Here is a 14,873-nt window from a genome sequence, read left to right as displayed (position 1 = left end):
AATCATGTCAATTGAGCAAGAAAGCTTATTTATTCCCACAGAATATTTACTGACAGGTAGTGTGGGTCAAGAGCTGGACACCCGTGTCCCACATTTACCTAAACCTTCAGCAACACACAGGTCCATCTTCTGACTTGCAATAGGTTCTTTGTTCAGTTTATTTATGTGGAATTTTAAGTTGAGCCTTTTGAAATGCATTTTGCAAACTTAAACACTGTATTGATACACCTTTTGAAGTCAAGTAGAATACTCTTCACTTTCATCTTGGCTTTTGTCAAAGCAAATATTTTATAATACAATGGTTAAGATTTACTGCAGGACTCTTGCTTCAGGTCTGTATCATGTAAATCCTAGATAACATATTCAAAAGAGCCATTTTGTATTCTCAGTAATATATTTTTTGGCTAATAAGCACCATGACTGAAGAAAATCAGTCAAGCTTTCCAGAGTGTATTCAACACCTGATACCAGGAAAGCCTCTTAGAGTGAAGTAAGGCAAGAAAGAAAAGTAAGGTAAGAAAGAAAACCAGCCTGAGTGCTGGGAGGCATGGTGTCGAGGCAGCGTCTGGGGTACTTGGGCATGAGTGAGAGCACTCTGTATCTGTAAACCACAGGGATACAGCTGTTCCTGCTTTAGTCTTTGATCCTCAGCACTCAAACTGTAACAAATCCTTTATCCAGTTCTGGAGGCAATGGAACCACTTTCCCCTTCCTTGAATCCAAATAAAGTAATTTCACGATTATAAGCCGCACCATTTTGACTAAAATTTTGGTCCGAACCCAAAGTGCGGCTTATAATCAGGTGTGGCTTATATACAGACAAAGAACAAAAAGTTGCTGTTTTGGTTTGGAGGACAGGTGTCTGCTGAAAAAGGCAGGAGCTTCTCTTTGAAATGGAGAATGTAAACCCCCTCCCTTCAAATTATTATAATTTTGAAATCAAGGGGCTTTCAGGCAAAAATATGGGAATTAAGAATAACAGTTCTTTTCTAGGGAAATTAAAATAGAAATACAGTACTACAAAGAAACAAACTGCAAACCTGACAAAGTCAGAGTACAACCTGACACCCCGTCAGGCAGGGTGTTGGTAGCAGTCCCATTAAATGGTGGTTGCAGTCCTCCTGCAGTGACATATGTGATTCAGTTGAAGCAGTGCTCCTGTACAAGGTGCAGTTTCCCTCTAAAGGTCCAGTGGTGATGTGGAGCAATCCAGTTTTCCTCTGGAGTCCAGTGGAGAAAGGGGCTCCTTTAGTGTCCCAAAACCTCTCTTTTTATCTTGGTAAGAAATGTTGGGCTCTTCCCCATGGCTGGAGCAACTTCCAATGGGATGCAGTAATTTTATCAGTCACACAGTGGGACTCAATGGGCCATTAGCAGAAAATGACTCGCTGGAGGAAGGATGGGTTGTGAAAAGATAAAGAAAAATGCCCTGGCTGGTTTCAATGGATGGCCCATTAGCAGAACATCTCCCGCAGAGATAAGGATCACTGCCCCCACCCTCAAGAGATGGTGATAGAATAGATACCTTTTATCACACTCTGTATTGTAACATGCGGCTTATAATCAGGTGCGGCTTATAATCGTGAAATTACTTTTGCTGTGCACTGTGGAGAGGAGCAACACACTGAAGTCCTGCCTGAGACGAAAGGAAGTCAGGCAGTGTAAAGGAGGTAAATCAGCACAAAATCTTTCTCACACATCAGATGTTGAAATGTTTATATCTGTGGAGGGTGCAACATAACACAGCTCAAAGCAGCATTCAATGTTTAGAGCTTTTTACAGCAGCTCAAGGCTTCAAAGTAATTTGTGCAAAATGATTCTGAGATGAGACCTACTGGGCTGCAGTTATTTCCAGTAAGCAAACTGACTCTGTTTTCCTCATTCTTTTAGAACCAACATTACCCAGAGTCGCAGCTCTCCCTCCTTGAACAAACAACTCATAATCAACATGGAACCTCTGCAGCCTCTACTTCCTTCTCCCTGTGAGGAGGAAGAGGTTCCTTTAGATGAAGGTGAGTCACTTACCCAATTCCTTTCAATATTAATTACAAAGTATATGGAAGAAAGTGTGATACTGATTGAGGGATACAGAAGAAAAATCTAATAATTTTCATTAGGAATACATCATCAAACCTCTGTATGTCATACCCAGAAATTACCATTTTCTTAAGAAACTGTGCATAAGCTTTATGCAAGATACATTGTGAGGAAAGTTACTGCCATTTGATTTCTGTTTCAAAAAATCTTTTAAATTCTCAGGCAAAGGATCTTAGGAAATAGATAGTCTCAAGACGGCACCTTTTTCTAATAGTCAGCAGTCACTCAGGAGTGAAAACAGGCAGTTTACTGCTGGATGTTTTGTTTTTCTCAATTTCCTTTGCTTTTATATTTCTTTCTTTCTGCTTTAGTCTGCTAATTTAATTTCCTTGACCAAAAAAGGACATTTTTTGAAGATCAGCTATAAAAGATCTGTTAATTTATCTTCCTTGACAAAAAGGGATGCTATTGGAAGATCAGCTTCAATTTATTCTGTAGAACAGTGTTTTCCATGTATTTCTGTATTTCTTGATATTTTAAATATCACATTGAACACCTTTCTTTTTGAGAAATGGTCACAAAAAATGACATGAACACCATTGGCAGCTCAAATGAGCATAATTGCCTTTGTCCTAATAAAAATGAAGCCAATCAAACAAAATCTGACCCTGGTTCTTGCTTGAGATGTAGTGAGATAATTGTTTGAGAGGTAGGGAAATATGATCTTTGCTGTTGCTTTGTTTTGATCAATGGGAAAGAGAAAATAGCTGAGTATCTTCATTTTCATGGGAGTATGTCCTGATTTTATTTCATAGGAGTTGTATGAACATGTTTTGTTCATTCTTGGGAGTTTGGACACTGAATGTAGCAAGCACAGGGTAAATTACATTGTCTGTGTGCATTCCTCATTGTAATTAGTAGTAGCAGCTGTTAGTTTTAACAGTTACTTGTTTACCCTCTGCTGTGAAATACATGTATCTGAGAATTTGCCTTCTAGCAGCCAAGTACCACCGCTGTGTTTCCTCTGGGCAGCTGTCACCACTGCAGGGTGTAACAACAGCTTGCTGCGTACAGCTACACGTCTTTGTTTGCATCCTGTAACTACACTTACAACTCTAGGCAATGAAATCCGTTTCTGGAAACTGGTGTCTTATTGCTATATGCTCACCAGGCAGTTCTTGTTTGTGTTATGCAAGTTTGAAAATTACATTTCCTTTCAGTCCGACAGATTGTTGTTACTATGATGAGCTAATAGACATATTTGCTGGTGGTATTTAACTACATACTTTATATGTTTATATGTTGTTAAATATCACCAGCTGCTAAGTTAACAGTCTTTTCCTGCAGAAAATTTGGCCATAGTATCAAATTGCAGCTCAAACTGATCTCAGCTCTCCAACAGTGATACTGCTCCCTTCCCAACATCACTTCTGTGGATTCCCACATTCTCCTTTGCACCAGCACTAATCATACCAGTGTGAACGGGTAAAAGGAGTTAAAAAAACCCAAAAAACCCCCAAAAAACTAGTAAATAAAATAAATTCAAAACAACAACAGCAAAAACAAACCAAACTCATAACAAAAGCAGACTGAATTAGAACAAAAAAACCAAAAAAATCCAAACAAAAGACCTCTCAACTGTGCAGTGTCCTATTATTGCCTGACTCAACATTTGAGTGGCTCAGCAAGAGGGTCTACCAAGGTCCTGTATTGGGGTAAGGGCATGAGAAGGACATAAGGATGGGGAGGCATCCAGGTCTGAGACTGACACAACTGCCTTGGGAAACTGCTTTTGGTGCGCTATAGACATGAAATAGGCTTGTTACCTTTGTATATGTCTTGGCCCAGTGAAGCATACTTTCATTTTTTCGCTCCAAGGGCAAAAGTCAATGTTATCAGAGCAATAATTCATGCATGATGTCTCAGCACAGAAGCATCAAGTGACCAAAAAGAAGCTTTCATCACTTGTCAAAAGCACATTAATATCCTCTGACTGGAGAGGCAGGGTTTTGCATTTTTTTTTTTAATGGTCTACTAAAAGTGAAGCTGTGATAGCATCTGGTGCTATAAAATCCAGAGACAATGGACTACCACCTGCAAAACAGTTGACAAGTGATCACCACAGGCAGTAATTTGTCTCACCAAAATGAGACAGTAAAAGAAGACAGTCACAGAATCTATATAGGAGCACTACAAGAAGTACAATGCATGCAATTCAACTACATATGGAGCAAGCACTGAGCTATACTCGGTGCTGGTGAGGCTGCACCTCAAATCCTGTGTTCAGTTCTGGGCCCCTCACTATAAGAAAGAGATTGGGGCCTGGAGAATGTCTGGAGAAGGACACTGGTGTGAGTGCAGTGTTTGGAGCACAAGTCCTATGGGGGATCTTGTTTAGTCTTGAGGAAGCTTGGGGTGACCTTATCATCTCTACAATTCCTTGAAAGGATGAGCGGCCAGGTGCAGATTGATTGGTCTTGACTCCCAGATAATAAATAACAGACAAGAGAAAGTGGCCTCACATTGCATCTGAGAAAGTTTGATTTGGATATAAGAAAAATTTCCTTACCAAAAAGATGGTCAGACATTGGAACAAACTGTCCAGGGACATGGTTGAATCAACCTCCTTGGAGAGTTCAAAAGGCCTGGAGTGTGGTGCCTGGAAACATGGTTTAGTGGTGAACACAGCAGTGCTGGTTAACAGACTTGATGATCTTTCCAACCTTAATGATTCTATGTACTGAATGAGCACACACCTGCTACCTTCAGTCTGATTATCTGTCTCTGTGAAGGTACTCAGCTGTGTAAGATTTCATTGTAGAGGAGAGGCATGTGATGCTTTTGTAGGTACAACTATTTAAATTTTTTTAGATAGTTCTTACTGAGAGTTAGTATAGACCAGCAGTTTCTGAGTCAGCTGTAGGATTTTAAGATTCCTCCCTTAGTTATAAGTAGATAAAACTATGGGGAGTGATTTGAAATTTACACAGTCATTTCTCTTTTGCATAAGCATGGTCACATGACAGACAAATGGTAGATTTTACTTCCCAACATCATTATGCAGGAACACACTGGCCTTTTTTTCCCTTGCACTAAGATTTGACGCCTTGGATATTTTCATGCTTCTGTGTGGTTCAGCTGTTATGCTGGCAACTGCTAGCTGAGATGGATGCTCTGGAAGTTTGCAATGTATGTTATGAGACATTTGGAAATGTTTCCGATGTCGGAAATCTTTCACAACCTTGTCTGGCTGACACTTAAGTCCTTGTATAGGCCTTCCTTTACGTATTGAATACGTTGGTGGTTAGATTTTTGTAACAATTCATGCTTTCCAGTTTTTTTAGCCATGTACACAAACAAGAGTAAACCCCTTTTAGTTAGAATTTAATGATCCTGTTTAGGTTTCTATAACAGTTTATGAGAATAAAAGTGAGAAAAGAAGACAGAACTCTACTTTTGAAGGGGGTGATAAAATGGAGAAAGGAAGAGGTACTTCATCTTTCCTCACACCACAAGAAAGTGCTTGCAGAAAAGGAAAGGGAGAAATCTTTGCTCCAGCGGAGGAAGGAGTAAACATTTCCTCTACTGGATATTTGTTCTATACAGGCTGTGTGAGGAAGGCAGCCACCATAAAGATGCTTTCCAAAAGCTTCATTGAAGCAGATGTCTTTATGAGAGAAATATCTGAGCATAAAATAGACATTTGCAGGACTCCCTCCCCTACTCCTCTTTTTCCCACATATTTTCATGCATATCACTGATTTTTTTGGTACATGGAGAACAAGGGTGTCAGTTAATGAAGATTCAGATAGCACAACATGTCACAAACACTACAGATGGTATTCTGGGAAGTGAGAGACTATATATCCCCATGAGTACAATCCTTCCAGTTTACCTCTTCTCTGTGGCTTAGGTGTATCAGGAAAGAGTTTCTTTCCTATTAGGATAGCTTGGGGTTATGCATATGGTTACCTTCTACTTTCCAGCTAGAGTTAGCAGCAGCCAGCACAGGAGCATCATGTTTTTTTTGGGAACTTGTGTATCTCTGCTGGACAGGAACAGGGAAGTGCCCAGCCTTCTGAAACAACATTTCCTTCTAGTGAATAAGAATCTGTCCAACAACTGTCCCCAGGTGGGACTCATATGTAAAGAGGAGAAATTTTTTTTCCCAGTTATAAATGTTCTGTTCTTGTTTTTACATGGGCAGGTCAGTTTTCATTCTAGACTAGAAATGAATGTGTTTTCATCTCACTGGTTGGCTTTGTGACTAAGGTTTGTAAGCACAGCATAGGATTTTACCATTGTGTCTATGAGTTTCAGAAATAATTTTCAGGTAGTGATGGGGAACTGACATTACTGGCATATTAAAGCTTTTTAAAAAATAATGGGACTATGAATGCTGGCCTCTTTTTTAACTGCACTATGTTTTTGTGCCTTAGATATTTTTATGCCTCTGTGTGTGGTTCAGCTGTTATGCTAGCAACTGCTAACTGAGATGGGTGCTGTGAAAGTTTGTATTGTACATTAACGAGGCATTTGGAAACGTTTAAAAATAACCTCTGATTCTGTTCCCTGCTGGGATATTTTTGTTGGCCATGTTAGAAGCTTGTCATTTGATTCATTGAGAGCGACTTGTGTTTAGTCTCTTAAAACTCAGTGGGAACTTAATAAAAGGTCAAAGCTGGTATGGCTAGAGCTTTTACAAGACCTTGAGAAGAGGAATTAATAGTCAAAATGGTGAAATGTCTTGTAAAAATCCAAACCAAGAGAAGCATTCATTTGCGGATGGTTAACCACTGCAACAAGGAAGTATGCATTCGTTTACTGCGGCATGGCTCCAAGATCACAGCCGAAGGGCTGGTAAATTTACATTTATTTTACTCAACCCCTTTTTAAAACCCTCTTACTTTAGTTTATGTATAATAACTGTCTCTTGGAAAGGAATTGTACTTGTACAATTAAATTGTACTTGTACATGTAAATGACATGTACAGCAGAGAATAAGGACAAATTACTGACAAGAGTGAAGTTGTAAGTGGAGAATGAATGAGACAAAACATAAATTTTTTGTATGTCTTACAGAAAATTGTGGATTTATTTGTTAATCGGCAATGAATAATGGACTGGAATTTTGCCTTTGTATTTTCTGGGACAGAGGTGGGGGGAAATACTTTGAAACTGTAGTAATTTATGACAAAACTAAATAGTTGTTAAAGTAGAAGGTAGTAGATTTTGAATGTCCGCTGAATGCAGTAGCTGAGACAGCTCAACTTTTTACTTCAATGAGTTTTGCACACAAGAGGAGTGCAACCCAAGCAACAAAAAGCATTCAGTATTGCTTTGGACAGAAAAGCGGTGGTTTTTAGGAAATTCCTTTGCCAAAGATCTATTGCCCCCCTGTTAGTAAATATGTCCAATCTTGTAAGACATTTTAAAATTTGTTTTTCCATGCTTTCTTTAGTACTGTTTGCTTTGATATTTGGGCACCTATAGGTTAAATTATTTCAGTTTTTACTAACCTGTATTAAATCTTTGCATTGAGTCTTCATTTCAGAAACTAATTTTTAATCAAAGAATTAACTGAAAATGTTCTGACAAGATTAGAATATTGTTACTCTTTTGATATTGGAAAATTGGAAAGCAGTGAGTGCAGTAGATACAGGAGAAACGGCTTCTTGCTGTCATTTATCTCTGAGTACCAACAGCTCCTGGTTGTCTTTGCTTCTTGAATTTGCCACTCAGGGGAAACAGTAGGATCTATGAGAATGCACCTAATTCCCTTGATTCAAAAATAGTAGCAAAATTGGAAAAGCATTATTATTGACATGTGTTTTGTATTCTTACATCTCAGAGGTTTAATACTGGCTCCAAAGAGATGCAAGACGTCTTGTTGGTTTAATATAATGACACCAATCATAAGAGATTTGTATGTTGGGTCCACATCCGTTCTTAAACACCTTGATTTTGTAGTACTGTTCATAGTATGTCATTCCTTTTGAAGTAGACATGCAAAAAACCCCCCAAAATATATATGTGTATATGACTCCTCGGGAGAACCCCACTGACCCTTTCAGAGCCATGCTGCCTTCTGTCAGGAGGGGTCACCCCTCCAAGTGGAAATGCTGAAATGTCCCGCTTGCCCTTTTGCTTGGGTGCTAAGCTTTCACATCAGTACTTGGCTCTTTTCAGCCTCACTGTTCTTGGCGTGGTGCTGGACACTGAGTCACTGCAGTTCCATCACCAGGTCCTGCTTTCTCTGAACTGCTGACAGATGTGTCTTGCCTTCTCATTCCTGCTCCCATGATACACAGTTGTCTCTCCCTGATGCTTCCTTCAGTCCTGTTGCGGCTTAATCCTGCTTCTGGAAAAGGATCAACAGCTCTGGCCAAAAGGAGATTGAAGACAGGCATCCCCGAATGCCTGCGATGCAGTGTGCTCTGCTCTGCTTCTGCCTCTGTGCTTTGGGTGCCCTTTGTGGGGTGTGAAAAGCAGAGCAGTGGCCTTCACTGCCTGTACTAGCTGTAACATTGAAACACCATGACACAAAACAGCTGGGAGGCAAGCTCTGATGCCACAAACATGCAGCTCATATGAACTGGCAACTGGACAGGGCTTTGCTCCCTTCTAGAAGTTCCCATTAGACTAAAACAAACAGTAATGGCCAGCAGAAAGGCCAGGTCACTGCCTAAAAAACAGTTACTATAAACTGTCATTGATTAACTCCTCTTGCAAAGCTACAACAGGTGTCTTTTATGGGGACGAGATGTGGGTACAAATCTGTGACCTCCTGTCTCTGAGGGCACGAGGTCTGGCTGTGATGCAATCCTGCTTGATATAGATCCAGTGTAGGGAAATATTTAAATTCAATGCAATTCCAAAGTCTGTTTCATTTTCTGTGTTTGCTTTGTGACACTCTAGCACCTTGTTAATGTGAGAAAATACTTTCTCCTTCCTTCTGAAAGGTCATTCTATTCATAGTACAAATGAATTTGTCCACATGGAAAATAAACAAAGGATACATGATATTTCTAGAGGAAGAAGTAAGAAGGACAAGAAGGATTCCTCCTAATTGCAGCCTGGCTGGCCTCTATTGTTTACATGTGTGTATGAAATGTTCCTAGCACTGTTCTCTCTGGACCATATCTAATTTTCCGTTTCTATCTTTAAAATGAAGGTATATTCATACTTGTTTATTTCTGCAATGTAAAAAGCTGTTACAGGTGTGTAACTGTGTTTCTGGTGAGAAAAGCCATGTGCAGGATATCCGGCCAACAGACAATGTGTGAACTGAATTTTTAAATAAGCAGACATTTTTCCGGAGTGCTGTACTCCCAGCAACTGCAGCTTCTTAAGAATGGTGGAGCCAGAGCTGCCCTTTATTTTGTTAATCCTCAGCTGCTGATTTTGGCCCCTGTAGAAAATACTAGCAGCTGACAACATTTATGGCATCTCTTTCACGTTCATGTTCACAGCAGATGACCACAGTAGTCTCATGTCTTACCCAGCAGTTCACATTCCTGATTTGGGGCAATCACAGTATTTGGTGGAAGAGGAATACTGAGTTTCACCTAGGATAATGAGATCTCTGGCTTTGATAAATTTGTTAGTTGCCAGAAAATTATAGCAAACTTTTGCTGTGGAAATATAAGAAATAAATCTGAGTTTGTTTACCTGATATTCCAGTAATTTGTATTAGAAGTTTCTGATTTATGGATTGCAAATTGCCAGTAAGACTATAAAGTAAAGAATGGAAAGAAGTAGTTCTTCTCAAACGTAATTTAATTCTCAACTTTAAATCTGAACACCACATAAATTTTAACTATTGTGCCAACAAATTTTGTAAAATCTGTTATAAAGGCAGTACCAAAATAATTTTTATGTATGAATAGAAGCAAAGGTTTTGCAGTAGAATAATAAAATAATTAAAGAGTTGGGCTTGTTTTAACCTTCATATTCTATTTTATTCCACTGGAATATTTTGAGGATTTTTTTTTCTTTTAACTTGATTTTATTACTTCAGATAACTGGATCGCTTGAGGGCTACCTGAAAAGTAAAAAATCCAAAAACTTTCTTCTCTCTTAAATTTGTGTTGCTGGAATATTCATTGTAGTGTGGAATTTTGGGACTTTAATGTGATATTCTTAGGCCTACATAAGCTTTGTAAATTATATTTGCCATAATGATTTTACAGTTATGTCTTTTGAAACCATCTAACTATGAATGGCTTGACATACTGATCTATATATTGCAAGATAGCTGAAACTTTGCTGGAATCAGTCATGTTGCCCCTGATTAATAGCTTGTTCTTTCCTCATTCTGTGACTTAAAAAAACATGCTGCTACAGAGAATATGAAGTGGCAAAAAACCCCAGCTTTATAGATTTAATTATTTTAAATATCAAATGCACTTGCAGTAGCATTTATTGCTCATGTCAAAATATTCAAGTATTGATTTACACTAGTATTTGACTGATATGAAATGCAGTTACTTTGATTTAATAAATTTCCATAACAAATAAAGGAGTTCAAAATTCTTAGCAGTTGAAATGAAATAGTGGAATGTAAATTTGATGTGTGCTTTAGAGCTGCAACACATTACAATTTTCATACAAACCCTTCAGGAAACTAAAACACTCACATGAAAAGGTTCCTCTGTTGCCTTCTATCAACAGGTTAACCTCATAGAAGTTTGCCATTTAGTTGGAAAAAATACAGATTTAATGAAAATTAATATATGTTGTTAGTGTTTGCTATGTATTTTTTGCAAGCTGAAATTTACTCTGAGGAGGAAGGGTTGGCTCAAGAATTATAAATTGGGGTGACCTTTCTTTGTGGTGGCTACAGCTGTCCTCTATGATGAGAAACATGATGAAGATATATTACTGACCTTGCTGCCATAGAGAGGCCTATGGCCAAAATTCTCAAATTTGGGAGAGTAAAGTTGGGTGCTTTCAATCATTTTGAAATGTCTAAGTGGCTCAATTTAAATTTTACTCATACTAAGAATAATTGAAAATCATATTTGAGAATCAAGTGGTAGTACTGTGTGTCTGAAGAAATGTGTTGATTCTTAATTCTGGGTTCCAGAATTAAACAATGTTGGCTTTTGCAATTTTATGTATCGTGGCTATACTCTCAAGTAACTGAGTATGGTTTGATGACCCAGCATTACCTTCTGTTACTTAGGCGAAAGAGGCTCCAAATCGGTTCTCATTTCTTGGTGTTCATACACTGTTGTATCTCATTTCAGTTGGTTTGTATCCTCCTCTTGATGGCTGTAGCAAGTGTATTTCTTAATGTAAAGACTGGTGTAGACAATTAAGTTCCAGAAAAAAAGTTTCATGATGAAATGTGATGAATTTCTAAATTGGCTGTGATAAGAGAGGACAGAGTAGTTGAGGCAAGGAATTATTAGGTATGAAGTAAAATCAAACTTACAAAAATTAAGACTAATTAAATTATTGAACTAATAATTATTGAGGACAAGGTTTCAATTCATCTATGTACATTTGCTGCTGAAAGGAACTGTCCTGCCCTCTTTCTTCATCCCTGGTAATGTGGATAGCTGGTAACATCTCCACAGGAGCACATGACAAGCCAGCTCAGGAAGAAAAAAAATCAGATGCTAACCCAGGCTACTTTGCTCAGTGATGAAATGAAAGGAAGCAGAAATTGTCTTTTTGGTCCTTTGACCAAAATGTGAAAAACTCATCTGGAACCATGTTCGGTGAGGTCTAGAGAGCAAGGAAAAGATAACAAATTGCATGGGAAGAGACCTGTCTAGGCCATTTTGAATGCTCAAAAAGGGAAATTTCCATGAGGAGGTGTCTTAACATTGTTTTTGTAAGGCAGGTCTGTTGCCCAGCTGTCCTCCTTTCCTTTCTTGCGACTGACAACTAACGGCAGTCACTGAAGTATTGATGGAGCTGCAAACAGCTAGACTTATTTGCAGACTTGTTGCTGTTAGACTGGAAAAATGAAAGTAAGCTTTGGGACGAAAGGACTTGATCAGAGAGTTGTGTCATGAGAAAGTCTCATCTGTGAAGGGGAGAGAGAAATTTAGAGAAGAGAGAAAAAAACTAAAGAAGAAAAAAAAAGACAGGAGAATCAGCTTTTTTTACTGATGAGGAAGGCTATTGGAAGGCTGTTCTGATGATATCTAATCCTCATATCATCAATCCTCTCCTTTTTCTCTTTTTACTTTTAACATGAATTTATCATGATAATCTGGTGTGTCCTTTTAATGTCATGCTCTATTCTCAACCTTAGCTATTATCTTACCGCACCCATTCATCTCAAAGCAAGGAGAGTTGGTAGTTTTTGTTGTTGTTGTTATAATTGTTAATATTATACAAAGAGCATCAAGTCACACATGTAGTCAGCATTAATTTATACCAGAAATCAGATAATAAGCTGCTCTCTTTTCTGGTTTGCATTACATTATTATTCTTGGTAGCTGTATCAGACCCTCTTTAGCAGATCTGATGTACTACAGTGTTGTAAAGATACTGTCCCTTTCAAAAAGCTTTTCCAGTTTTTGTTAATTGTGTACAGTCTGGTTTTAATATGCAAAATTATTGCAGAATCTTCTTCCCATACATCTGTTAGATGTTACTATTGGAAGGCTGACGTTTGCTACTAGGCTGTGAGAAGTTTAGTACCATTGTTTCAATGTCATTTTCTCAGGTATCCAACTGCCAAAGGAAGAGGAGATTTCAGTACCTGTGACATCAAGCTCTCCAGTAAAGGATACTGGGAAGGATGTTGATCTTGCCATTGAACAGGAAGAGAAGATGAAAGAGGAACCCTTAACCATCTCAGAGCTGGTATACAATCCAAGTGCCAGCTTGCTGCCCACACCCGTTGATGATGAGATCAACATGCTTTTTGATACCTGTCCAAGAGCAGAGAATGAGAAAGATGATACCGATTCATTTGAGGAACTTGAAGCAGATGAAAAATGCATTTTTAATTGCAGAGGAGGAAGAACTGAAAGAAACTCGGAGAGCCCTGAGGTGGAGCTATGACTTTCTAATGGGCAACATAGAGGTGAATGCTTTTGTGAAGAGTTTCTCCAGACTTTTTCTTGTGGGTCTTGGACTATTGTTGTTTGTGTTCCCCCTTTTCCTTGTTCTCTTGGAGTCAGACCTTCAAATCTCTTTCCTTCATGAAATCCGCCAGACACCGGAGTTTCAGCAGTTTCATATCGAATATTACTGCCCCCTTAGGCAGTGGATGGCTTGCAAAATAAACTTCATCCGTGATATGCTGGGCGGCTTTTAAATTTTACATGAATATGATACAACTAAGGGCTATATTCAAAATTTCAGTTAGTGACAGCTTTCCATAGTGCCCCTGGGCCCATGTGTTGGCAGCTGCCATCATATCTTTATGTACAGTTTTGTTACAGACTCTGCAGGTTCTTCAGTTCCCTTCACATACTTACATTGCCATTTTAGTTACCAACTTATACAGTCACCTTTCAATAACCAAAATGCAGTTTTATTTTAATTACATTTCAGACTTCCAGCTCATTTATTGCATTATATAAGATAGGGTCACAATAAGTTTTGTTGTCCTTAACCTTTCAATCCATGACACTATAACTGATGATATTGAAAGAAAACATTTTTGAATATACTCCTTAGTGCAACAATCTCTTCTAACCAATGCCTATACAAGCAATGTTTATGCTGGGTTTTTGGTTTTTGTTTGTTTTTCTGTTTGTTTGTTTTTTTAAATTTTTATGTGTTTAAGATATTTTGGTAAATTTTTAGTAAAAGACAACTAATGGTGTTATTTAAATGTACATTGGTAAGAATAATGCAGAAGGGCATGTAGGGTGTTTTTAGTGTTTTACCAGTTATTTGTTTTTAAACTAGGGCTGGAGAATGAATGAATTTAATGTAGCTCTATATAAAGGGACTGTGTTTGGGAAACACACAGAAAGTTCACTCAAGTTCAGTAGGGGCTGCCTGGGGGAGGTGAAATGACAGCAAGTATGCAAAAGAATTTCTGAAAGGCACCGTTCTAAAGCTTGGGGAAGTGAGCAGAACTGAAATGATCCTTCCTCTTACCTGTCAGGTTGTCTTCCATTTTATCAGTTCTGTAGAAAGTCCTTACAAGATAGTCCCAGTATGTTTAGAGAAAGATTAAATCTTCAGTCTAAATGTAGATTATTGTACATAACGGGAGACAATAATAGTAAGTAGCAAAAAAAAAAAAAGAAAAAAGAAAAATAAGAAAAAAAAAGAAAAAAAAGGACCCAAAAACAATTCAGTAGGTGAGCAAGCTACTTTTAAAAATCACAAAGAGGATGAAAAGGTGAAAAAAGGAATAATTTTTCATACTTCTTTTAAAAAAGCAAAGCATTAGGGTGTACAGTTGATATAAAATAATCTACTGGCTCACATTTAAAGGCTTAAAGACTTTAAGAGATGCATCTTCATGCTTGATGCCCTTTATGACTAATCTCTAAGACAACATATTTTCTGTGCATACTATATACTTCCTTTCACATGTAGCATCATACTTACCCTCATTCCTTGTTATTATGAGCCCACTTACAAGATCTAATGCTGTTTTGTGTAACATGGTTTTATCTAAAGGTATTCCACAATATAGCTTAGCGAATATACTTACATAAAATCCTGTCAATGCTGAGACTATTTGAAGGCCCTCAAATATATCACAGAGGTTGTATTTAAGACAAAAAAGTTTTTATTCCTCTTCTCCCACAATCTTAGTGCATCCTTGTTTCATATTTAAATGAAGCAATTTTGGTGTCAGACTCTTTCTCCTGCTTAGACCTTTATGAATTGGAGACATATTTGAG

General features: G+C 38.1%; 1 protein-coding gene across 1 annotated transcript in view; it reads left to right on the top strand.

Moving 5' to 3' along the window:
- LOC117011107 (FERM domain-containing protein 3-like) overlaps positions 1-14,276 on the top strand; it is a 36,880-nt gene extending 22,604 nt beyond the window's left edge. The window contains 3 exon segments of the mRNA XM_033086386.1: positions 1,891-2,012; positions 12,725-12,996; positions 12,998-14,276. Of these exon segments, the coding sequence (XP_032942277.1) occupies positions 1,891-2,012; positions 12,725-12,996; positions 12,998-13,321 (718 nt within the window). The 3' untranslated portion in view covers positions 13,322-14,276.
- The last annotated feature ends 597 nt before the right edge of the window (positions 14,277-14,873 follow it).

The sequence above is a fragment of the Catharus ustulatus genome, chromosome Z (assembly GCF_009819885.2).
Source record: "Catharus ustulatus isolate bCatUst1 chromosome Z, bCatUst1.pri.v2, whole genome shotgun sequence".
NCBI classification, from domain to species: domain Eukaryota; kingdom Metazoa; phylum Chordata; class Aves; order Passeriformes; family Turdidae; genus Catharus; species Catharus ustulatus.
The sequence above is the reverse complement of the archived record's forward strand: the minus strand, read 5'-3'. Positions and strand labels throughout refer to the sequence as shown.